The sequence below is a fragment of the Perognathus longimembris genome, chromosome 1, assembly GCF_023159225.1.
Source record: "Perognathus longimembris pacificus isolate PPM17 chromosome 1, ASM2315922v1, whole genome shotgun sequence".
Classification (NCBI taxonomy): Eukaryota; Metazoa; Chordata; class Mammalia; order Rodentia; family Heteromyidae; genus Perognathus; species Perognathus longimembris.
In genome coordinates this window covers 11,543,704-11,568,891 of record NC_063161.1, presented here as the reverse complement: position 1 = coordinate 11,568,891, position 25,188 = coordinate 11,543,704, and the positions used below count along the sequence as shown (strand labels likewise).

At 42.4% G+C, this 25,188-nt stretch overlaps 2 protein-coding genes across 7 annotated transcripts in view; both read right to left on the bottom strand.

The window, feature by feature from the left end:
* Positions 1–323: 323 nt before the first annotated feature.
* Mterf2 (mitochondrial transcription termination factor 2) lies at positions 324–9,692 on the bottom strand. Of its 4 annotated transcripts, none has more exons than XM_048356522.1 (3): positions 9,621–9,692; positions 7,084–7,209; positions 324–1,849 (listed from the first exon to the last, which is right to left on the bottom strand). In XM_048356522.1, the coding sequence occupies exon 3, from the start codon at positions 1,825–1,827 to the stop codon at positions 652–654; it is 1,176 nt and encodes a 391-aa protein (XP_048212479.1). In that variant the 5' UTR covers positions 1,828–1,849; positions 7,084–7,209; positions 9,621–9,692; the 3' UTR covers positions 324–651. The 4 variants fall into 4 exon arrangements, with proteins under 4 accessions (XP_048212479.1, XP_048212497.1, XP_048212488.1 ...); XM_048356540.1 differs by having other exon boundaries at positions 7,084–7,204; XM_048356531.1 differs by having other exon boundaries at positions 324–1,852; positions 7,088–7,209; positions 9,621–9,691.
* Positions 9,693–14,038: 4,346 nt separating this feature from the next.
* Positions 14,039–25,188, bottom strand: part of Cry1 (cryptochrome circadian regulator 1) — a 43,544-nt gene continuing 32,394 nt past the window's right edge. For 2 of the 3 annotated variants that reach the window (XM_048356509.1, XM_048356491.1), the window contains exons 5-12: positions 24,687–24,775; positions 22,964–23,104; positions 22,569–22,880; positions 20,406–20,557; positions 19,877–20,079; positions 19,479–19,574; positions 15,855–15,926; positions 15,672–15,779 (exon numbers count right to left, since the gene is read on the bottom strand). In XM_048356509.1, coding sequence (XP_048212466.1) covers positions 15,676–15,779; positions 15,855–15,926; positions 19,479–19,574; positions 19,877–20,079; positions 20,406–20,557; positions 22,569–22,880; positions 22,964–23,104; positions 24,687–24,775 — 1,169 coding nt within the window. In that variant the 3' untranslated portion in view covers positions 15,672–15,675. Of the gene's footprint in view, positions 14,681–15,671; positions 15,780–15,854; positions 15,927–19,478; positions 19,575–19,876; positions 20,080–20,405; positions 20,558–22,568; positions 22,881–22,963; positions 23,105–24,686; positions 24,776–25,188 lie in introns of those variants that run through there. The other variant, XM_048356499.1, reaches the window with a different exon arrangement.

The window sequence follows — 25,188 nt, the reverse complement described above, 5'->3', positions numbered from 1 at the left end:
TTTCTAGATCAGAAGTCAGATCTTCATAAATCTGGGCTCTACCACTTGGCAGCTAACTGCCTAAGCTTGTTTCTCTCACCTGTAAAATGAGGAAACCAGGGAACGAATCTCCAGTGTTTCATATGGTCAGTTTGCAACAGGTGGAGCACAGAAATAGGCTGTTCACTGTTCTTTTTGCATGGGTTAATTCTAGGTTCTCAGACAAAAGACAAAGCAAGTTTTCTCTAAAAGCGGGTCAGAAGCTTGCTCCCTGTTCACTTATCACTGAGCCACAGTACTGGGCCCCAGGAAGGTGAAGTTCCAGGGCCTGTGGTGGAGAAAGCTGGGTTTGTATGTTAGGTGGGTAAAAATGTCCGCACACTTGGACTTGAGCGAATGTGCTTACCAGTCCTTTCACAGTGCTTCACAAAAAATACCACACTGACGGCACGTGTCCTTTAACAGCACTCAAGGAATAAATGTTCAAGGCCACAGATACCAACTTTATTTGAAAGAAAAACAATTTCTGTTTTACAAATGCAGCCAGACATGACCTATTAGAGGTAACAATTCTGAAGCTACTATAGGCATCTCAAGTTACTGGCTCCTATAAACTGAATTGTTTCTCTGTCAGTCTCCCTTTGATAGAAAGACACTCAGTGTTATTACTTTTTACTCTTCAACATTTAATGGTGCCACAGGGTTAAAAAGTGGCCTTTTGTTTTTGGCTTGAATTTTGCCAAAATTAGCCTCAAACTCTTTTTTTGTTCCATTTAGATTTGCCAGATGTCCATCTTTTATTCTATAGCCCAAAGAATTCAGCTTCCTTATTCTGTACTGAACTATCTGTGGTGTTAATTCAAGGACCATCGGTGTGTCTCTTATCTGAGTTATGGAAATTCCTTCTTTTAATAGCCCTTGAAGTCTCTCTTCTAAAACTGGAACAGGGTAATATAAGAGAGCAGGACATTTCACAACTAACTGCTTCAAGTCATGATCAGTGCATCCAAAAGCATTTTTAGCAAAGGAAATACTATTCTGTACACTTTTTGGACAGAGTTGAAAAAGAAATCCTTTGAGTTTGGACAGAAGGTGAAGAATTTCAAAGTCTGTGAAATCTTGCTCCTGGAGAAATCTCAGTGTTTCCTTTATAACTGCAGGAGAATTTAACAAAATGAAAGGATTTTGGCTTAATAATTTTAGTAGCCAGACTTTCATGTTGGCCTCAGAACCACCCAGACTTAGGTAGCTCTCTTGAAGAGTCTTTATCATTTGCTTATTCTTCTCAACAGGATTATGAAAAATATTAGATGCAGTTGTCAAAAATCTGCTAATGATCACATTCTTCAGTCCCAGCTCTTGAAAGAACTGAACATTCAGCTTCCGGTTCTCTTGGTCCTTAACAGCAAAGAATGATTCTGGAAACTGCTCTATTAGCCTGATTAACTCTTCCTCATTTTTGCATACCAACTGCCAGAGTTTTCTTTCAGTATCAACAGCAGCTGGGCTACAGACAATTGCTTCAGGACAGCGTTCCAAAATACTGGCTATGGCAGTCTCCTTGGCACCTAGTTGTTGTAAAAGATTTGCAATTTCTTCAATGTAAGTTTTATCCTCCAGAAGTACCCAGCCTTTTAATCTACGAATTTTCCTGATGTCGACTGAGAGTTTGTAGAGTGCTTCCACTGTTCTTTTGTTTTCTCTGTTGGACTGTGTATCAGTGGTGTAGGTAAAGCAAGGGACACAAGGCTGGTATTGTGGAGTTGGTTGTATCTTTCTGAAAGAACACAGCCTGCGAGGCTGGGATCTCACCAGCAACTTCCATAACGTGCTTGCTGCCCCCTGCATGACTTCCCCAGGCCCCGGACTCCTGTCAGAGAGAAGACAAAGGAGCACTGACTTTCAGAGCATAGTTCCTTACCAATCTAAGAAGGAGGTATGAAAATGGTTCAAAAGGAAAACTATTTGCTGGGAATGTGGCTTAGTGGTATAGCACTTGCCTAGCATACTCAAGGCCATAGGTTCAATCCCTAGTACAATCCCTAGGTTCAACAAGCATAAAAGGAAAACTATTCATGTCAGATATTTGACATACTCTATTAAATAACCTATTAACCTATTATAATACACCTGCTCACAACTTAGATATCTCATATATAAATGCAGGACTAAACCTGCAGTACCACCTATTAATAGGCCTGATTCTAGTAGTTTCTACAGCCAGAGAGTAACTTTGGTCATTTAATTTTGTTGTAGAAGACTCTGAATCCTGTTTGTCTTATGTTATTTATAAATAGGACAAAATATTTTTGTCAGCCATGGGGCTTGAACTTGGGGCCTGGGTGCTATCCCTGAGCTCTTTTGCTCAAGGCTAGTGCCACTTCCAGTTTTTTGGTGGTTAATTGGAGATAAGAGTCTCAAGACTTTCCTACTGGGGCTGGCTTTGAACTATGACCCTCAGATTTCAAGCGCCTAAGTGGCTAGGATTACAGGCGTGAGCCACCAGCTGCAGGCTTGACAATGCCTTTTTAAAAGTTCATTCTTCTCTTGTCATTTTCAGTGTCTCTCTCAGCCTCCTTTCTGGCTGCTAGGAGGTGTGGTAATTCTCTGCTCCATTTTCCCACCTTGGTCATGTTGTGTCCTGTGCATGGTTCTAAGGAACGGAGAATAGAATCCTTTGAAATAATGAATTAAAATAAATCCTTTGGTCTGGGGATATAGCCTAGTGGCAAGAGTGCCTGCCTCGGATACACGAGGCCCTAGGTTCGATTCCCCAGCACCACATATGCAGAAAATGGCCAGAAGCGGCGCTGTGGCTCAAGTGGCAGAGTGCTAGCCTTGAGCAAAAAAGAAGCCAGGGACAATGCTCAGGCCCGGAGTCCAAGGCCCAGGACTGGCCAAAAAAAAAAAAAATAAATAAATAAATCCTTTGTCCCTTAAAAAAAATTCATTCTTCCATAACTATAAAGCTGCTACTCTAAAAGAATCTAGCTAAGAAATCAAGTAAAATATTTCTTAAAAACATGAGCCTCGGGCTGGGAATTGGCTTAGTGGTAGCATGCTTGCCTAGCATGCATGAAGCCCTGGGTTCAATTCCTCAGTACCACAAAGCCCAAAGTGACACTGTGGCTCAAGCCTTGAACAAAAGCTCTGGGACAGTGCTCAAGGCCCTTAGTTCAGACTGGCAAAACAACAACAACAAAAAAAAAACCATGAGCCTCTGGGACTAAGGATATGGTTCAAGAAGTAGTGTTAAGACCCTGAGTTCAAACCCCAGTAGCCTGCTAAAACCCCAAGCCCCCTACTTGTACATAATTTTCCACTGATTCGGCATAGCCTCCTCTCTCTTCCATCCCGCCATCCTCAAAGAAATGAGGTCATTGAGTTTTATAGTCCTGCCAGTATGTTACAGAAACTATTATAGATGAATGAAGTAGGCTGCTTAAGTATCATAATGATGGAAAACTCTAATAAATGAATGAGGCACTTTTAAGTGGTCAAAGGAAAGTCGGGGAAATTTCCCTTTTCCTTTGTGAACCCTACTCCCTTTAAGAGTTAGCCTCTTAGTGTGAGAGCCCCCAAAAGCTGAGCTCTGTGAGACCAAAAAGGATTGGGATGTTGGAAGGCCTCCTCCCAACATGAACTCTCAGACAGTTTCCAGAAAAGGTCAATCTGGCTTGATAGGAATTCAGATTTCTATCCTGGGTGTAGGCTAATTCACCCCCCCCCCAACTTTCTGGGAACATGGGGATAGACAAAAATCTGTGCTAACTGTAAGTCATTTACTGCTTACCTCTTCTTCCTAAGATAAAGAAGTCATTTATCACTTGAATAAGATTGTATCACATGATTGGTGCTTGTGACTTCAAGGAAATTGTGACTTCACTCTCTGCACATACACCCCTGTGTCCTCCTCAATAAATACCTTGTAAAATGGACTTAGGGTTCCTGAAACTGGCAGAAGGCTTCAGGCTTCTGGGGCCCCAAACCTCAATTCCACCCACCATCTGTGTCCCCACGACTGCTTTATCCTCAGTCACCCCAAGGGTTGCGACATCTTCGATTCATTTAAAATTTCTTGGTGTGAGCTAAGAACTGGGATCGATTTTATCAATAGTTTAGTTCCCTCCTAGCATTAGTTTTGCACAGTCCTTCCTCGCCCCATGACTTTCGGTGCCTCCTTTATCGTACCCTTTGTTTTCAGGAAATATTCTCATCCCTATCCTCCTATCTTTCAGTTTCCTGAATGGGTCACGAGGCTCTGAGTTCTGGCCTCCACTGCATTCTGGGATCTCTCTGCCAGAGCATCGTAAAACCATGTCTGGCTGATTCTTCTGCATTAACCCTGGACAATTACCTCACCAGACCTGTAGCCTCCTCCACTGCCCCACTTTCTCCTTCATGTTCAACCCTCCCTGCCTCTCATCTGAATGAAGAAGAGGAACTGATCTCATCAAGTGTAAAACTACTACTCTCCCCTTCAGTTCACCTGTCATTGCTAGGCCCATCTGTGCGTCTGTGCTGCTATCTGTCCTTTCTGACTTGAGAATTTAGAGCCCTTCTTTCTCACCATAGCTCAAAGATACTGCAGGTTTGGTTGTTGTAGGCCACTACAATAAAGCAAGCACCCTGATAAAGTGAGTCACATGGACTTTTTGGTGAGCCAGTACAGATAAAAATTGTGCTCTCACTACACTATTGCATGGTTAGTGTGTGACATTATGCCTAAAAATGTATGTACCTTAATTAAAAAAAAATACTTGATTGCAGCTGGGTGTTGGTGACTCTGGCCTGTAATCCTAGCTACTCAGGAGGCTGAGATCTGAGGATTATGGTTTGAAGCCAGCCTGGGCAGGAAAATGAGATTCTTATCTACAACAAACTACTGAAAAAGAAAAAGCTAGAAGTGTCACTGGGGCTCAAGTGGTAGAGCGCTAGCCTACAGCAAAAGAAGAGCTAGTGCTCCCAGGCCTTGAGTTCTAGACCCATGATGACCTGCACAAAAACAACACAACATCTTCCTTGCTAAAAAAAAATTGTTAATCATTATCTGCGGTCTTCAGCAAGGTGTAATCTCTCTGCCGGTGGATGGTTTTGCCTCCGGCAATGCTGACTGCTGACTACTGAAGTACGTCCATCGGAGCTTCTGTGTGAGCACATGCTTTTGGAAAGGAGCATTACGACCTTTATTTCTGCAAAGGTTTGAAGAGCTCAAATTATTCAATCTATGATGTCGCAAACAGGTGTGCTGCCCTCTAGGCTTTCTTGTGCAATTTCTAGAGCAAAGGCAGAGTAGATTCAGCTTTAATTCCTAAGGGCCCTTGGATTTTCAGAATGTTAATGGGCTCTGGCTTCTATTGAGTTCCCAGGCCCATCCTATAGCAAGAGAGTCAGCCTGTCCTTTGATGCTTCCAAGCCAGGCACAGACTTCTCTATGCCAGTGCGAAAGGCCAACTTCCTTCACTATAAGGTTGTTTCATCTCCATTGAAAACCTATCACTGAAGTGTTGAAGATAACCATCAGTCACCTTCCCTAGACCTTCTAGGTAACTTGCTACAGCTTCTATTTCCGCTTCTTTTACTCTTACATAATAAAGGTAACTTTCCTTTAACCTCACAAATCAAACTTGGCTTCTGCAGCTTCCTCATGTCTCTTGGCCACTAGGGAAGTGTTGAGTTAGAGCCTTGCTCTGGATTAGGTTGTGGCTAGTTTGATCTGTGCAGATCACTCAAACTTGGTCCCTGTGTACAGCAAGCCTATTTCACTTTCCTACCTGTGTGCTTTCTGCAGAGTCCCAGTTTAAATCTACTCCGATAGTTTATCCTTTCCCTTCACAACGTGGTTATTTGGCATAGGAGGTCTGGCAGTACACCACGCGGCTCTTGAGATGCCTTCTTCACAAAGCTTGATCATTTCTTTAAATCATTTGATTTAAAGTGAGAGATGTGGACACTTAAACACTTAAAAGGCTACTATAAGGCCTTCCTTTCCCTCTCTCTATCTCTGTCTCTGTCTCTCTCTCTCTCTCCTTTTCTTTTTTTGGTATGAGACCAGGATTCAAAGTCAGTACCTGACACTTTTTGCTCTTTGTCTAGTGCTCTACCAACCAAGCCAAGCCCTCAACAACTATTGTTAAGGTTTTTAATTTGCATATTCAATACTGTGTCTCTGAGAATAAAGAAGTTTAAGGAGAGAAGAAAAGGAAAGAGGGAGAGAACACATTCAACACTTGATGATTCAGTTCACCACATAACACAGGCAAAGGCTCACAATGTCAAGATCACTGACCACAAAACAGAATGAAAAAGATTGAAAAGTGAGAATTTCTTTTCTTTTTTTTTTTTTTTGCCAGTCCTGGGCCATGAACTCAGGGGCCTGAGCACTGTCCCTGGCTTCTTTTTGCTCAAGGCTAGCACTCTGCCACTTGAGCCACAGCGCCACTTCTGGCCATTTTCTACATATGTGGTGCTGAGGAATTGAACCCAGGGCTTCATGTATTCGAGGCAAGCACTCTTGCCACTAGGCCATATTCCCAGCCCAAAAGTGAGAATTTCTCTCTAAAATGTTACAGAGATGGAGTGGAAACATGGGCTCTGGAAGAATGGCACTAACAGACTTTCTTCAAGCAAGCTAGCACAAACCTCAACAATAAAAAAAAAAAAAAGAAAGAAACACAACCCATAGCACTAGAAGGAAAGCAGAAGGTACACGTGTAAGGATCCTCCCTGTTTGGCCACCTTTCTTCCTCCACCCCTCCTTCTGGCTGATCCAGCTACAACCATCGCTAGCATTTCCCTTCAGCCATTTACTTACCCCACCCCCACCCCCCCTGCCAGCTATTTCTTGCAGATTCACTTTCTATTTCCTGTCTTCCTACTTATTTAGCTGTCAATCAAGACAATTTCCAGCACTGCAAACCAATGCGTAGTTTCCGTTTCTACCTCTTTTGACCTCTGTCGCTTTCAGCATCATTGGCCATTTTCCTCCTGAAAATATTCTTTCATTTGTCTCTCCAGATACATCTCTGCTTCTATACCTGTGTTTACCCTTTCTCTGTCCCCTCTGCATGCCCATCTTCTGGTTAGGTTCGAAACCCTCCTCACCTGTATTTGCACAAATCTCTGAAAAGATCTTGTCCTGGTCCAGGGCTTCAGTTAGTCCATTTGGGATTCTTTCAGCTTCTCAAGATAGGATCTTGTCACCTCACTGCAAAGGACTTTACAACTACGCTTAGGATAAACACATATAAAACAATTCATAGGAATGCTTTACCATGACCTCCATGGCCTCCTTGGCACCACTTTAATCTCCACTCCCTCACAATGGTACCCTCTTCTCAGTCCCCCTGCTGTACTTGTTCCCCTATGTTACCTGTGAAGTCTGTGAACTCTCTGTGTTCAAGATGCCTACTATCAGGTGTGTGTCACTCTTTTCTTCTTGTTGGTCTTCTCCTTCTCTTCCTCCCCTTCCTTCTCTTCTTCTTCTTCTTTGGCTTGAACTCAGGGCCTGGGCACTGTTCCTGAGCCTCTTTGTGCTCAAGGTGAGCACACGTGAGCCACAGCACCACTTCTGGCCTTTTCTGAGTAATTTAGAGATAATAATTTCATGGCCTTTCTTGCTTTGCTGGCTTTGAACCATGATCCTCAGATCTGTCTCTCAAGTAGCTAGGATTACAGGCCTGAGCCACTGGCATCCAGCTTTGTAACTTATTTATTTTTTTTTGTCCGTCCTGGGGCTTGAACTCTGGGCTGTCCCTGAGCTCTTCAGCTCAAGGCTAGTGCTCTACCACTTTGAGCCACTTCTGGTTTTCTGGTGGTTAATTGGAGATTAAGAGTCTCATGGACTTCCGTGGCTTTGAACCACCATCCTCAGATCTCAGCCTCCTTAGTAGCTAGGATTACAGGCATGAGCCACCAGTGCCCAGCTCAGCTTTGTAATTCTTTTTTTTTTTTTTTGGCCAGTTCTAGGCCGTGAACTCAGGGCCTGAGCACTGTCCCTGGCACTGTCCCTGGCTTCTTTTTGCTCAAGGCTAGCACTCTGCCACTTGAGCCACAGCGCCACTTCTGGCCGTTTTCTGTATATGTGGTGCTGAGGAATCGAACCCAGGGCCTCATGTATACGAGGCAAGCACTCTTGCCACTAGGCCATATTCCCAGCCCCAGCTTTGTAATTCTTAAGGAAGGTTCTCAGCCTTCCTGAAGAGATGATACTTCCCATCTCCTTTATTCACTTTCAAAGCCCATGGAGGAAAACTGCAAGGTTTATCACAGTTGCAGCTGTGTTGTTGCTGTCTCAGTAGTCCAGAGGGCAGAGAACGTTCACCAATGAATTGTCCTGCTACCTTTCATCGGCATGGGACGGGGGCGGGGGGCAGTCCTGGCAGGCTGGCTACCCCCATGGGCCCTTCCACAACACCCTGACCTTTTTCTCTGACACCAGGACTCAAAATAGGCATCTGATGTGTTCACTCATTTGATCATGGCCCTAACCCCAACACCCTGCTCTTGACTCTACTGTGGCACTTGGCATACTCTTGTAAGCTGTTCCTTTATTTGACTTACACCCACAATATTTTGCAAGTGATCTTAGCAGGACTCACCCACACCAGCATGAAGAATCTGCATTGAATTTAAAAGCATTGGGAAGGCAGGGACTGAGTGCTGTTCTGCTTTACCCCTTTAACAGATAGGACACTGTTCACAGAAATGCAAAATCAGTGTTTGACAAGTGAAACTGGATGAACAAATCAAGTTCAAGCAGCAACTTAGAAGCCTGGTCAAAGTGGCCCACACTGTAATCCTAATTACTCAGGAGGCTGAGATTTGGCAATGGAGGTTCAAAACCAGCCTAAGAGACTCTTAGCTCCACTTAACCACCAAAAAAACAAGAAGTGGAGCTGTGGCTCAAGTGCTAGAATGTTAACCTTGAGAGAAAACCCTAAGGGGCAGATCCCAGGCTCTGAGTTAAGTCCTACTCCCAAACACACATCCACCCCCCCCCCCCAAGCAACTTCCTGTAGAGTGCCAACACTGACTTAGTGGAGCAGTACTCCTTGGATTAAGGCTGCAGAAGTCACTTTCCTTATCCCTGCCTCAGTGTGGCCATCAGGAACAAGGTGACACTACTTCCACGCCACGGTGCAGATTAAGTGGGGGTAATACCATAAGTCATTTAGAATATTAATAATATTTCACATATACAAACTTAATACCACATAGTCCATTTTAAGGTGAGGAAACATATCCAGGCAAAGTAGCCAGAGTCGCAACCAATGACAGACCCTGGATTCGAACCTCCCTGCTTTTTTTTTTTTGGTGTCCTGGTTCGTCTCACGTCCTCTGTACAGAGTAATGATCTTGGTCACAATTCCACTTATGTGATACACACCACTTCTATAGCCAAGGCAGTCCCTTCTTAGCATTAATGACTTTTATAACGTGTAACAGCTTAAAAATCAATCCCCATGTTTTATCAGGTAGGAAAAAAAATCTTCGAAGTTCTGTGCAAAATCGAAAAGCCATACAACTTTGGCCCTTGTGGTGCTGCGGGTTGGCCCAAGCCAGGGCTTCTGGCGGGCATGGGGGGGTGGTGGTCTCGAAAGGGGCGGCCACTGAGCAGAGCACGCAGAGGGACAGCTTACCCGGGGCGGGGCGCCCTCTCTTCGCAAGGACTCGGTCAATCCTCCACCAGCCCTCTCTCGGCGGCGGCCTGGCGGCCCGTCTCCGTGGATATAGATAGAAGTAAGGCCAGGGTTGAAGCCATTCGCCCATAGCCAATCAGAGCTCGGGAAACTGGAGCTCCCAGAACCACGCCCCCACAACCTCAAATAGCCAATCAGACCTTGTGACACAAGCTACGTAGCCCTTACGCAACGCGGGGGCGGAGCGGAAAAGCGGAGGCTGGGCGGCGTGGGAATCTGACTTTAGCCCTGCGTGCTGTGTTTGCATGGACTTCTTTCCCAGGCTGGTGGTCCGGACCCTCCTTGTGTTCCTAAGTCTACTGAGGGAAGATGTAATATTACCCTCTCCTCCTGGCGTGAACATTACTTTTCTGAGAGCATGCTTGGCATACTCTGAGGCTTCTTGGGAATGGCCAGTCAAATCTGATTCCCGACTTAGAAAGCAGATGATCAACAGGCTTTGTGTAGAGGAACTGACATCTGCACTTTAGCTTCACTGAGTGGCAGCAAGAGTCCTGGGCTTCTTTATCTCCAAACCAACTGTGGATTCACTTAACAGCTAATATATAAAATGGGCAGGAGTGCTTGTTCAGCAAGGTTCTTTCTGCCTCAAGGTTACTAGCATTAAATTACTCTTACTGTAGGTGGACTTACTGCAAAGCTCTCCCCCCAATCCTGGGCTTGGACTCAGGGCCTGAGCACTGTCCCTGGCTTTTTTTGCTCAAGGTTAGCACTCTACCACTTGGGCTACAGCGCCACTTCCGGCTTTCTCTATCTATGTGGTGCTGAGGAATCGAACCCAGGTCTTCACGCATGCTAGGCAAGCACTCTTCCATTGAACCACATTCCCAGTCCTACAAACCTTGTCTTGAAGGAATTTGGAGTCCTAACTGAAACGTGCTAAATTGTGATTGGAAAGGGAAAATTAAAAAGTAGGATGCAGAAGGTAAAGAATATGAACTCAGGGCTTAGAACTGCATGTTGCAGTAACTGGCCAGACATGTTCACCTGTATGCTGGAAGCTTGCACCACGTTCCACACAATCATATGAGGACAAAAAATATGTATGACCCTCTATTGTAATAATCAGTGCTAGAACTTGAATGAGTCGGCTGCACCAACTGTATAATGTAAATGCTACCCAGACATCCCACTCCAAGTACATTTCTAGGGTAATAATAATAAGGAAAAACAACAAACCAACAACTCTTACCGAGTGGGGCACCAGTGGCTCAGTCCTATAATCCTCGCTACCCAGGAGGCTGAGACTTGGAGAAGTGAGGTTCAAGGCCACTTCAGACAGAAAATACTGAGATTCCACCCCCAATTAACCAGCAAAATACTGGACTGAAAGCATGGCTCGGGTAGTAGGATGCCAATGGAGCAAGCAATCTTGAGTTTGAGGCCCTGAGTTCAAACCCTGGTGCTACCAGTAAAACCAAGCCACCACCACCAACAAAAAAATACAAAGATGAGGCAGACAGTGCTATTATGCATATTTTCAGCAAAATGAGACATGTTCAAGTTGTAAAAATACCTTGACATTTCTATTACACAAGATTCACTGAAATCAGTTTTGTTCACCTCAAATTGACTAATTTTATGTTTATATATATTTTACACTCATTTTGTATTTTGATTACTCAGTGATTTCATTGTTTTATTTCCACATTAATATTATATTCCAATAATTTTGCCCCCTCTATCAATCTCCCCTCTTTCCTTCCTTTCTTCCCAAAACAAATTCAACAGGTTTCCTTGTTCAATTTATGTAACATTCTGTTGTTGGGTCATCTCAGCTGATTCCATCCTTGATTATAAATAATGCTGAAATAAATATGAACAGGTGTCTTTCTGGTATAATGATTTACTGTCATGCAGATATAGGTTCAATAGTGGTATGGCAAAGGTATAGGGAAAGTGTATTCCGAGGAAACTTCCTACTGATTTCCATAGTGGCTGCGCCCATTATAGTCCTGCCAGAAGTATGACGGTTTCTTGTTCCCAGCATCCTCACCGGCATTTGCTGTTTCCATGATGGCTGCCGTCATGATTGGAGCAGGATGGAATCTTTAGTGTGGTTTTGATTTGCATTTCCTTTACAGCTAAGGATGTTGAACATGCCTTCAAGTTATCTACTAGCTATTTGGAGTTCTTATGAAAACCATTTAGTTTGCTTGCCTATTAACTGAACTATTTGTTCTCTGTTTAATGTCTTGAGTTCTTTGTATATTCTGAATATTAATCCTTTTTTTTTTTTTGGCCAGTCCTGGGCCTTGGACTCAGGGCCTGAGCACTGTCCCTGGCTTCTTTTTTGCTCAAGGCTAGCACTCTGCCACTTGAGCCACAGCGCCACTTCTGGCCATTTTTCTGTATATGTGGTGCTGAGGAATCAAACCCAGGGCCTCATATACACACGAGGCAAGCACTCTTGCACTAGGCCATATCCCCAGCCCTGAATATTAATCCTTTATCCGTTGGAGAGCTGGTGATTTTCTTGCATTTTTGTGGGGCAAACTTAGTAATTTTAAGCAAGCGTGAATAACATGAGACTCGGTAGACTCATTCCGAAGCTCGGTGTCCTCAACTAAACTGTTTAAGTTGTCAGCACAGTGTTTTGATAGTAAGAATTCAAGGAGTTCACTAAATGAAATCACTCACGTGGTATAGTAGTACTTGTATGGAAACACTATTCTTTTGCTGATGTATTAAAAAACCTTTTCCCTCTGGGTGGTGGTGATGTTCACCAGCTCTAGCACTTTCTTGGCTTTGCACAGGAGAATCAGGTCTGCCGACTGGGATGTAAAGAACTCCACTTTTTTTTTTTTTGGCCAGTCCTGGGGCTTGGACTCAGGGCCTGAGCACTGTCCCTGGCTTCTTCCCGCTCAAGGCTAGCACTCTGCCACTTGAGCCATAGCGCCACTTCTGTATATGTGGTGCTGGGGAATTGAACCCAGGGCTTCATGTATATGAGGCAAGCACTCTTGCCACTAGGCCATATCCCCAGCCCAAGAACTCCACTTTTTAACAGTGGTGAAAAAAGGTAAGGCAGGGGCTGGGAACATGGCCTAGTGGCAAGAGTGCTTGCCTCATATACATGAAGCCCTGGGTTTGATACCCCAGCACCACATATATAGAAAATGGCCAGAAGTGGCGCTGTGGCTCAAGTGGCAGAATGCTACTTGAGCAAAAAGAAGCCAGGGACCAGTGCTCAAGCCCTGAGTCCAAGGCCCAGGACTGGCAAAAAAAAAAAAAAAAGTATGGCAGAGGCTTTATTTTTTGCTCAGTCATGGAACCCAATATAGTGTTTCAAAAAATCTTATTGAATAATATTACTTTTCTTCATTTTGACTCAAATGTACCTTTGGTTGCCAGTAAGTGCAAGTATACTGAGTACTTTTTACTACATGATGGTGGGAAAATGAGCAGTCACTGGTTATAATTCACAAGGGTAAGAACCTGCCTACCGGTGAAGAGTCAATGGAAAACAGTAGTAACACTACTAGGCAGCTTAGCATGAAATACAGCTGTATATGCTGCGTGCTGGACACTTGGGAGCAGTGTATCCCTTGCAGCTACTGAGCTCTGTACCGCGTGCTGGGCACTGTTAATGAGCACCTCATATGGAGTGGGCCTACGAAGCCAATGCTATACTCTCACCTTCATTTCGCAGCCAAAGAATGGAGGCACAGAAGGTTAGGGTCCACGATGGTGAAGCTAGAAGCAGCCGAGCCAATAACTGACTTCAGAACCCACACTAGTGCCTGGGCTCTCACTCAGGACCTTGTACCTACAGCTGCTTTTTGCTGCTCGTAGCTAATGCTCTACCACTTAAGCCATACTATCAGTCTGGCATTTTGCTGGTTAGAGATAGAATGTATCACTTTCTTGTTTTGGCCAGGGCTGGCTTCAAAACTGGATCTTTACTTCTCCCCTGAGGAGTTAGGGTTACAGGTACGAGCCACCAGCAACCTTGAAGAGCCCATACTCCTAACTGCTGTCCCATACAACCTTAGAGCAGCAAAACCCATTATGTAAAAAAATGTGTTACTTGGGGCTGGGGATATGGCCTAGTGGCAAGAGAGCTTGCCTCATATACATGAGGCCCTGGGTTCAATTCCCCAGCACCACATATATAGAAAACGGCCAGAAGTGGCGCTGTGGCTCAAGTGGCAGAGTGCTAGCCTTGAGCAAAAAGAAGCCAGAGACAGTGCTCAGGCCCTGAGTCCAAGGCCCAGGACTGGCCAAAAAAAAAAAAAAGTGTTACTTTATTAAATGTATTTAGTACCCATTGATTCATTCAAATGGTAGAAATGCTCTCTTACCAAACACAAACAACAAAGAAAAAGAAAGAAAACTCACAAAGTACATGGCATTCTATATTTGCTTATACTTTAATAACAAAGTCATTTTAGTTACAAAGGAACAAAGAGGGAAAAGAGAACACATGATTTTTCCATAAGTTTGGGCCAAGACAGGCACAGGCATACATGAAGCTTTTCAGACGCAGAATGGACAGGTTAACACGGGCAACACTACTAATTCTGATTACACACATTCTAAAACATTGTTATCAAAGAGCGTGATGTTAGATCAAACAACAATGTCAAGGAAATTTTGTCCTAGGATTTTAACAAAGTTTTCTTTTTTTTTAAGAAAGTCTAAAAAGCTCCTCCTTTCCCATACTGACTCTTCCAACTTTGAATTTTATATCAGAATATCAGTTTTCATCTTTAACTTTTACCATACATGAAATTTTATCAAAAATATACTGATGGGTATCTACTCATTGTGACTATATTTACATTAAGCAAATTCTTTTACCAAGTTCTGTATATACAAATTATCACTTGTCCTACATGAAATTCATTAAAAAGTTGAAACCACAGAAATGGCGTTAGAAATAATGCATCTGAAATGTAACTGCTTTCCATCAATGAAGAACATTTTAAAATAATTCAATGAAAAATATTGAATTTCCCACCAATTTCAGCTGCAACAGTATTCCTCCTGAATGTTTTCTGTGATTTAAGGGAAAGAAAACTGAGTAAAGATTGATTACAATGAATTGAATGATAAAAATGTTGATGAGTGTTTATTGAACTTAAGCTTCAAGAAATTTATAGTGCAATTAGGTTAGTAAAAAAGTTAAGCACTAAAAACATAGTTTATGATAAATGAAGAAACTGTCTTTAAAAACTTCGTAGCAAATACACAATATGAGTATTCATGTTAGTTTAAAATCACAAAATAGTATAAAATTATATCCCAAATCCAATTAAGTTGGTTTTTTGTATTTCTAAAGAGGGATAGCATTTAGAAAAAAAACAAAAAACAAAGAGGATTAAAATTTTGGGAGCCAGGTGCCAGTGGCTTATGCCCATAACCCTAGCTACTCAGAAGGCTGAGATCTGAGGATTGTGGTTCAAAGCCAGCCCAGGCAGAAAAGTCCCCATAAGATTCTTCTATCCAATTAAGTACTCAAAAACCGGAAGCAGAGCTATGGCTCAAAGTGGTAGAGTGCTAGCCTTGAGCAAAAGAGCTCAGAGACAGCACTCAGTTCCTGAATTAAAGCCCTACAACCGCCCCGCCCCCCCCAAAAATTGGTGGCCTCACAGCAAATAAATTTATAAATAAATTAAATTTATAAATAATGAAAAGGCCAAGATTTGGGGGGGAAGTTCAAAGGGATTATATTCATGTCATTAAAATATAGAGGATACCTTAACTTGAGACTCATCAACACATAGGCAAAAGTTGGTGGTTTTTTCAAAGAAAAAAATTGAATACATAAGGCTTCCAAACATGCATATCATTGAGATAAGGGAGCACAGTACTTTCTCCAGTACAGACATATCTCTCTTGTTCAACAGCTAAGTGAATGTATTCAAATGCTTAAGAATTAATGCCTCATGATTCTTTGGCTTCAAAGTACAGATTAACCCCATTTGGAAATTATCTTATTACACATTGGACTAAAGCAAGAGATGAAGCTCTAAAGTATTTATTTACCTAATTAGTTGGTGCTCTGTCTCTGGACTTTGGGGCCGATACCCTGCGCGTCCTCTTCCTGACTGGGGCGTTTCCCACTGCTAAGACCAGTGCCCATCGAGCTTCTTCCTACACGTTTGAGAAGTGTAACGCTTAGGAGAGGAAAGGTGAGAAGCACAGTGTGCTCAAATGTTGCTCTCTTACCTTGCTTTAGCAGGTGCATTTGCTGACTGTCTCCATGAGCATAATGTAAAATACCACTCCCTTGAGAGCAACCTGCATTTAAAACATAGGAGAACTCCTTAAAATCCAAGATGTCCATCAGAGCTACAAAGTTGGAAGCCAGGCATGATGGGATATGCCTTGCAGACACCTGGGAGGCTGGGTGGGGCAGGGTAATCACAAATCTGAGGCCAGTGTGGGCTCCATAGTGAGTTCCAGACCAGTTGTCAGCACACAGAGACCCTGCTCTAAATAGCTGAAAACTACAACTCGACAATCCATCAGGATTGATCTGTACTATCAATAGCATCAAAAGGATTTTGCACTTAAAAACTTCTGAGTGAAAATTCATGTGGGGCAGAAGTTCCATTAAATGATATTGAAGGTAATTTCAGTGAAATTTTAGTAGACTATTAGCTATAATTGTGAGTGATATCTGTTCTTCAATTTTCTATTTCTTTGCCTTCTGCCTAATTTTCTATAGTGAAAGGAGTTTTTTAAAGAAGCTGCATACCACAAAATCAATCTCCATTAAGTGTATAATTCGGTGCTTTTTTTGGGGGGGGGGGGGGCTCAGACATGGGGCTTGAATTTGGGGCCAAGGTACTGTCCCTGAGCTCTTTTGCTCAAGGTTGGTACTCTACCCAACTTTGAGCCACAGTGCCACTTCTGGTTTTCTGGTGAATAACTGGAAATAAAAGTATCATACTTTCCTGCCAGGCTGGCTTTGAACCTTGAAATTAACTATGGAATTGTGCATCCATCATCACAATCCAGTGTTAGAACATTTTCTCAGTCCGTAAAGATCTCTCATGACTGTGTCACTCACTCCTTTTTATTAAATCCTAAGCTCAAGGTGACCACTAATCTTATTTTTTTTTTTTATCTTTAGCAATTTCCCATTTCTGGGTAGGTCATATAAATGGATTCATGTAGCCTGCGGTCAGTCATATCTCTACCAAGTTCACACGATGCTGAGGTCCCTGCACATTCTACTATCTGCAGTATGAGTATTTTATTCCTTTTGCTGAGAATTGTTTCATGTAGTACATCTTGACTCCTGTAAGTGAAATGGCCATTTGTAAGTCTTCTTTATGTGAACATATGTTTTTGCTCATTTAGGAATAAAATTTCTGGGGCATAGTAAAAGCATGCAGAGCCTTGCCAAGCTGTTTTTACAATGTGATTGAACTGTTTTATCCCCCACCTCTCAACAAAGCCCCAGCGACTTTTTTTTTGCTGCTTTTCACCACATTTGGTGTCCTTTCATTTCTGTCTTAGCCACTCTGGTGGGCAGAAGGAGCAGCTGGCTCCAGCTCGCCCCGGTACCTCCCAGGCTAGAGTGCTAAATCCGCATGTCCCAGGCACCCAGCCACGGCTGGTCCCCGAGTGCGTGGGAAGTACCAGCGCTCAATGTGGGAAGTCTGTATCCTTTGGTGACTAATAACACTGATGCGCAGTTTAAAATGGAAGGAAATTAGACTAAAGGTGAAAATGAAAACATACTGCTAGTAGGAAACAGATTGTGGTCTGCTTCATTATAAAAATAAGGGTACTTCATGGTATCTGTATGTTAGCTTATTACTTTCCAGAGTGTGCATGTGCACACGCACGCACGCACACACACACAATATAAAAATTAGAAGTAAAAATGTAATTTGGGGCTGGGTGCTGGTGGCGCACTCCTGTAATCCTAGCTTCTTGGGAGGCTAAGGTCTGAGGACTGTAGTTCAAAGCCAGCCCAGGCAAAAAAGTCCATGAGAGTCTTCATATTAACTACCAAAAAGCTAGAAATCCTGCTGTGGCTCAAAATGGTAAAGCATTGAGCACAAAAGCTCAGGGACAGCACTCAGCCCCTGAGTTCAAGCCCCAGGACCAGCACCAAGGGGGAAAAAAAAAATGCAATTTGTACTGTGAAGGATTTTCTGTAGTCATTTGAGAATCTGAAAAGAGCCATTGGGAATCTTGCCTTGTGATATGCTCTGTAAGGCACTGTGCGAAGAAAGCCCACAGAAAGGCAAGTGTGGGGATAACAAGATGGGTTGAGTAGAAAGCTGAGGATGAACTGGGAATGTGGCTTAGTGGTAGAGTGCCTGCCTAACATGCATTAAGTCCTGGGTTCGACTCCTGAGTGCCACATAAACAGAAAAGAAAGCCAGAAGTGGCAATGTGGCTCAAGTAGTAAGAGTGCTAGCTTTGAGCACAGAGAGGCTCAGGGACAGTGCCAAGGCCCTGAGTCCAAGCCCTGGGACTGGCAAAAAAAAAAAAAGAAAAAGAAAGCTGAGGAGGAATGTTTAAGAGCAGTCCCAATCCCAAGGATGTTTTCACAGCAATACCATTTCTAGGTCTAGCATTTTTCTCCTCTGACTACCCACATTTTACCTACCCCATCATCTTCTAAAAACATTCCACTCCCTTCAGTGCCTTGTCTTTCTCCTATTACAGTAGAGGCTAGGACCTTCAAATTTATCACTGTTTGCATTTGTCTTGATCATCTTCACCCCTCTATGTAGACTATAATCTCAGGAAGCTTTTGTTGTCTTAACACACAGCTTGTTCCAAAGCAAAGATTAATCTATTAATTCTTCCTAATGTTTATAAAGTTGTGAGACAAGAGTACCCTGCTGCCATGATTAGCTCTGGAGTTTCCTCTGAATGAAGGCTGTGGATGAGAGCGGACCAGGAAGCAGCATGCACCTCACTGCCCATCAGCCAGGGGTCTGGAGCCTGCGGAGGGCCCCGGCCCGCTGCAGCCCACCTGCTCCCTCAGGGCTTCATGGAGCTTTCCTCTCTCATTCTCAGCTGTGGGTCGTGAACCAAATAAAGAGAACTAAGAAAAGGACTGCGGGATGAAGTATGGGGATTTGCTTCAATCTGTAGGAGACCCCAAGAGAACATTTCTCAAGTATACTGCCATCACTGGCAACAGTTTGCTGAGGGAATCACATTCTAGTAAGTACAGAGGTCATATACATGTATATGCTAAGTCCTTACCACACTGTGAACTCACAGCCTTGAACTTTACAACTGCCTTATAGATGATGTGCATCACAGGAGATTTAAAAATACGATTACAGGGCTGGGGATATGGCCTAGTGGCAAGAGTGCTCGCCTCGTATACATGAGGCCCTGGGTTCGATTCCCCAGCACCACATATACAGAAAATGGCCGGCCAGAAGTGGCGCTGTGGCTCAAGTGGCAGAGTGCTAGCCTTGAGCAAAAAGAAGCCAGGGACAGTGCTCAGGCCCTGAGTTCAAGCCCCAGGACTGGCAAAAAAAAAAAAAATACGAGTACAGTGCCATTTTACAACTTAAAATTCTTCACCCATCTAGGGGTCAGGCAGTGGTAGAGTGCTTGCCTAGCAAGGTGAAGTCGAATTTAACCCTCAGCATGGCAAAAACGAAAAGATTTCATTCAATCTGTCCCGATGTCTACTACATGGAATGATGTCTTCCATCTTTAGAATGTCACCAGTTGGGGGAGGAGTTGTGAGTGTGCACAATATGCAAAGCATCCATTGACACTAATTTTATAGTCTTTTAATGGAAACCTATGAAAGTAAGGTTCACTAAGCAATCTGAAGTAGAGCAACTCCTTTGCACTTACTTCCACTGCTGCTGGAACCTGGGAGATTGTCTCCAGCTGCATACCCCATGAGTCCTCCATTCCCGTTTGGGTTAGAAGGCACTGATGCAAGAAGCCCTGAAAGGAAAAGAGTTTTGATTAAATCATGACCAAAAGAATATGCAAGGCAGTGCTGGTGGCTCACACCAGTAAGCTACTTCTTAATCCTGGCTTGAGGCCAGCTTGTGTAATAAACGCTGTCAGATTCCATTTCCAAATAACCAGCATAAAACCAGGCTGTGGCTCAAGTGGCATAGCACTGGCTAAGCAAGCAGGCAGAGCAAGTCTGGGGTTCTGAGTTCAAAAAAAAAGAAAAAAAAAAAAAGAAACATGCATGAATAAACAGTTGTCAAAGAAACCCCAAATAGTTGCTGACATACCTAGTCCACGGTATCGGGACAGCTGCTGATAGATCTGTTTCATCCTTTCAATATTCAAACGGCTCGCCTCAGCGTGGTTCACCATTGGTTTCGGATAATTAACTCCAATCAAACATTTGGCTACTTTTTGGATACCTTCTGGTGCATTCCAGGGATCATAGATGTATTTCGCAGGGAAGCCTCTTAAGACAGGTAAATAACGTCTTTGGGGAGAAGAAAGAAAGGTTATTAATAAAAAGCACTTTAAATAAACTATAACAAACTATTAGCTATGAGTAACCAAAGCTGGAAGAAATGATTTTTTTAGAATTTATTTATGAGGTAGGTACTATATGCTTCACGCATGATTAGGAATATATGAGTTGAAAAAAATCAAGATCAGAATGTTTAGGCTAGGCCATTTCTTGATATAATCAGAAAAGTAAAAACCATGTAATCAGATCAAAATGTCTCATCTCTGCTGCCCATCTTGCATGAAGAATACTTAAAAGTGCTGCTTCAACATGAAGCAATCATCACCATGACTTACCTGATATAGTCTCCATTGGGATCTGTTCTCCTACCAAAACCAACAGGGCAATAGCAATGAAAAAACTGTTGGAAAAAGGAACTACAAGACAGCCACATCCAGCTTCCAGCATTTATGCTCCAATCTGCATCAAGGAGTAATTCTTCAAATACCTTCAGAAGTAACAGTAACCAGTTAGTTTTCAAACACATGATTTCTGAGGTCATCACAGAAGAATCAAGGCTCAGAAAATCTAGCAGAGAACTGTAAAAGTCAACATTACAAACTGCCTTCCCTATGTAAACTCTGTTCCAGAATGAGCAATTTCAGGTACAGAAATATATGATATCTTGGGCTTGGCCACGTGGCTACTGTATATGTTCTTGATACATTGTATATTGTATATATGTTTACCTGACCTAGAGAAGGGAAAGAAAAACAGGGCGTAAGATATCACAAGAAATGTACACACTGCCCTACTATGTAACTGTACCCTTTCTGCACAACGCCTTGTCAAAAAAATTTGTGTTCAATTAATAAATTAAATTAAAATAAAAAATATATGATAATATAAAGATTTATGAATAGACTTTATTTTCAACTTTTAAAGTGTTATTGTGGGGAGGGGAGGACAAAAATTACACAACTATTTCAAAGGATGATAAGATATTAATACATACTTTTTAAGAAAGTAAAAATGGCCTGGTACTGGTGGCTCATGCCTATAATCCTAGCTACTCTGGAGGATTGCGGTTCAAAGCCAGCCGAGGGTGGAAAGTCCATGAGACTCTCATCTCCAATTAACCACCAAAAGCCAGAAATGGAGCTGTGGCTCAGAGTGGTAGAGAACTAGCCTAGAGCATAGGGCCTGAGTTCAGGCTTCTGGACTGGCACCAAAAAAAAAAAAAAAAAGCAAAAATACTACCAACAAATCACCGATGAAAATAAGCTTGGTAAACTGGCCCCGATAAAGGAGCACACCCAAATATAAACTTGCTTTATAAATGTGCCAACATACTGAAAATGAGTAATACAACTTGTGGGTGGGGATGACAGGAAAAAACTGGGAGAAAGGACGAGGGGTGACAAGATCCAAAAAGGAATGTACTCTCAAGCTGGGCACCAGTGGCTCATGCCTGTCATTCCAGCTATTCAAGAGGCTGAGATCTAAGGATTGCAGTTCAAAGCTAGCCCAGGCAGCAAAGTCCATGAGACTCTTATCTACAAAGGACCACCAGAGAACTGGAAGTGGCTCTGTGGCTCAAGTGGTAGAGCACTAGCCTTAAGCTGAAGAGCTCAGGGACAACATCCAGGCCCAGAGTTCGAGCCCCATGACCAACCAAAAAGAAAAACAAAAAGAAAGAAAAGAAATGAACTATTTACCAGACATATTTAACTGTAACCTTACCTCTGTACATCACTTTTATAATAACAATAAAAAAGTTGCAGCTCAAAAAAAAGTACCAACATTACTCAATTTAAACTTCTAATTCCTTGATCTAAAAGCCAACATAAGTAAATAATTTTCTATGTTACCAAGTAGATGTGTAATCTTCACGTACAACTCTGTACCAGGAAATATAGGTGGCAAAAATCCCAACAGAATCAAATAGTTCTTAGATAGAGAAAATGATAATGTAGCCAGAAAGGATGTGTGTGTGTGTGTGTGTGTGTGTGTGTGTGTATCCTGCTGCATCTAACTACAAGATGATGTCACAAATGTAGATATGCTTTTCATTTTATATGATAAAATTATTACTAAAAAGCTGAGATGTTTAGTAGGTAAATATGTTTAGCAAGGCAAAAAGATCTGCATTTTGGAGTTTACTGTAAGAATTCATTATTTCTAAGAATACTTGGGTGAACACTTTTTGTTATAGAAATGATCATCTATTTAGTGGATTTAGTATCCACTAAACCCAGAGTTTTAAATCTTACTAGTTGTACTAATGGCTAAGTTGGTTGAACCACTCAAGTCACTTTGTTAGATCAGTTTGATTTACCCCATTCCTCCTGATTTTAGCATGCTACCTCCAAAACTGTGCCTGTATTGGCATCATATACCCTCACTATTGAAAAAGGAGACTGTAAATAAACCTGTACAACAGGCAACTTTTAGGATCTTTTTAATAAGGTATAGATTGGTTCAGAATAGGGTCATAGTACATCGGTTAGCGCAGTTACCTTCATTCCTTCCTCCCAGCTAATCCACAGGTCGCCTCGTGTCAGGAAGCAGGCCACTGCGTGTCTGGCTAAATGGTGAATCCAGCCCTCCTGACGAAGCTGTGTCATGATGGCGTCAATCCATGGGAAACCCGTCCGGCCTTCTGCCCATTTGGCCAAAGCCTCGGGATTCTTATCCCAAGGAATCTGAACACAGATGGGATTCCCTTCCATTTTGTCAAACCGGGGATTATTTGTTGCTGCTGTATAGAAAAATTCACGCCATAATAGTTGCCCATAAAGAGAAAGGGGTGGGGAACTGTTCTTCTTTACCTGTGATTAAGAAGCAAAGAAGTATTATCAACTATTTTTTAAAAAGTATTTTGGAAAATCTGCTCTAATTTCTTTGACCATACCTTTTTGTAGAGATCAGTCAATTTGAAGTAAAATAACCGACATGACAAACAACCAAATCGAAGATAAGGACTGAGTCCAGTCGGGCTTGCAAGCAGGGAATTTGCATTCATTCGAGGTCTTTCAAAGTTCGCCACCCAAGCCTGAAAAACACACAATTACAGCAACTGCCTTTAAAAAAAAACAGAGTGATTTCAGCCATACCAATGTAGCCAACACTTCTGTGAAATAAATGACCAGCACAAGACTGAGAAGGACCTTCATTCAGTCTCCTTGACACAGAAGTAAAGGCGAAACACAACAGCCCCCACCCCCTCCACAGTTTGAGTTATCTATGGTCATCCACAGTTAGAAAACAATAAATGGAAAATCCCAGAAGCAAGTAATTTGAAAGCTTTAAATACCCTTTTATTACCCTATATTGTTATCGTTTTAATTTCTCACTGTAGGGGCTGGGAATATACATGAAGCCTTGGGTTCGATTCCTCAGCACCACACATATGGAAAAAAGCTGGAAGTGGCGCTGTGGCTCAAGAGGCAGAGTGCTAGCCTTGAGCAAGAAGAAGCCAGGGACAGTGCTCAGGCCCTGAGTCCAAGCCCCAGGACTGGCAACAAAAACAAAACAAATTAATTTCTCACGGTGCCTAACTTATAAATTAAACTTTATAAAAGTTGGTCTGAAAGTAGAAGAGTAATTACAAGGGAATGAGTAGGGCATGGGGGCTGCAACAGGTGAGGACAGAAGGCAGATGGATATGGTTTATGTATGATGGATGGTTAATGTATGGTATATGCACATATAGGAACATCATAGTGAATCACATTTACCTGTACCATCAATATGCATTAAGAGTAATGATATTAACAGAATAAACCTTGCCATTTATATACATGAAAAACCATGTTAAGTATGGGGTTCAATATTATCTGGTTTCTGGAATCCACTGAGGTCTTATAATAGAATTCTTTGCACGTGCAGTGGGCACTAAGGTAGAAAATTTCCATCCCAGCTTCAAATATGGTTATTATCTGATACAAGGTTAGGCAGAAGAACAGAAGAGATAATACAGTAGTTAATTGGGAACTAATCTGAAGAGGAGGAGAAAGGAGATTTAAATGACAAGCTAGCTGTTAATTTTCAAACAAGTTTGTGCTATTTTAGCTATTTCTGTCAATCCTTTCTCAACAGTCAACTTTTTGTTTTAAAAGACTGAAATAGGGCCAGATATGCTGTTACAGGACTGGAATTCCAGTGTGGGAAGTAGAAATTGGAAAGTTTGCCATCTTGAAGCCAACTGGGGCAAAAAGTAAGATCCCATCTCAACAAACAATTTGAAGTGGTTCACATAATTTCACCTCTGTGGAAGGTATATAGGTAGGGGCTGGGAATATGACCTACTGGTAGAGGGCTTGCCTCTCATACATGAAGCCCTGGGTTCGATTCCTCAGCACCACATACATAGAAAAAGTCAGAAGTGGTGCTGTGGCTCAAGCAAAAAGAAGCCAAGAGACACTGCTCAGGCCCTGAGTTCAAGCCCCAGAACTGGCCGAAAAAAAAAAAAAAAGTACAGGTAGGAAGTGCCTATTTCAAACTGGTCCCTGGGACAATGTGTAGCAACCACTAGGTCCTAAGCTCAAACCCCAAATACTCTGTGTGTGTGAAAGGGAAGGAAATAGTATTTAAAATGCTATAATGCCATTATGAGCATGGCTATATAACCATACCTTTCTTTCCAAATGCCTCTCCAAACGTGTAAGTGCTTCAGTTTCTCCCCCTGGCCAGACTGCAGAGGGTAAGCCATCTGTATCAAAACCTAAGAAAAAAAGGAAAATTATTACTCTGCAATTAAAAGAACTTTAATTTGAACACAGTAACTAGGAAGCACAAATTATTTTGTAAAAAAAAAAATTGTGAGAGGATAATAAACATTTGAAGGCCTATAAGACTCTAACATGGTCCTAGCTTTAGGACGTATCTCTCTCTCTCTCTCTCTCTCTCTCTCTCTTTTTTTTTTTTTTTTTTTTTGTGCTCATCCTGGGCACTGCCTTTGAGCTTTTTTGTTCAAGGCTAGCATATTTTCTTTGCTCCTAAGGCTAATTTTAAAATATCATCTTCAAATCTCAGATCCCCAATAGGACATATATTTTAATGTGTTAATAGATCGCACATGTACAGAGCACATAAATATACAGATTTGTCTTATGTCTCCGTTTCTCCTTCCTTCCT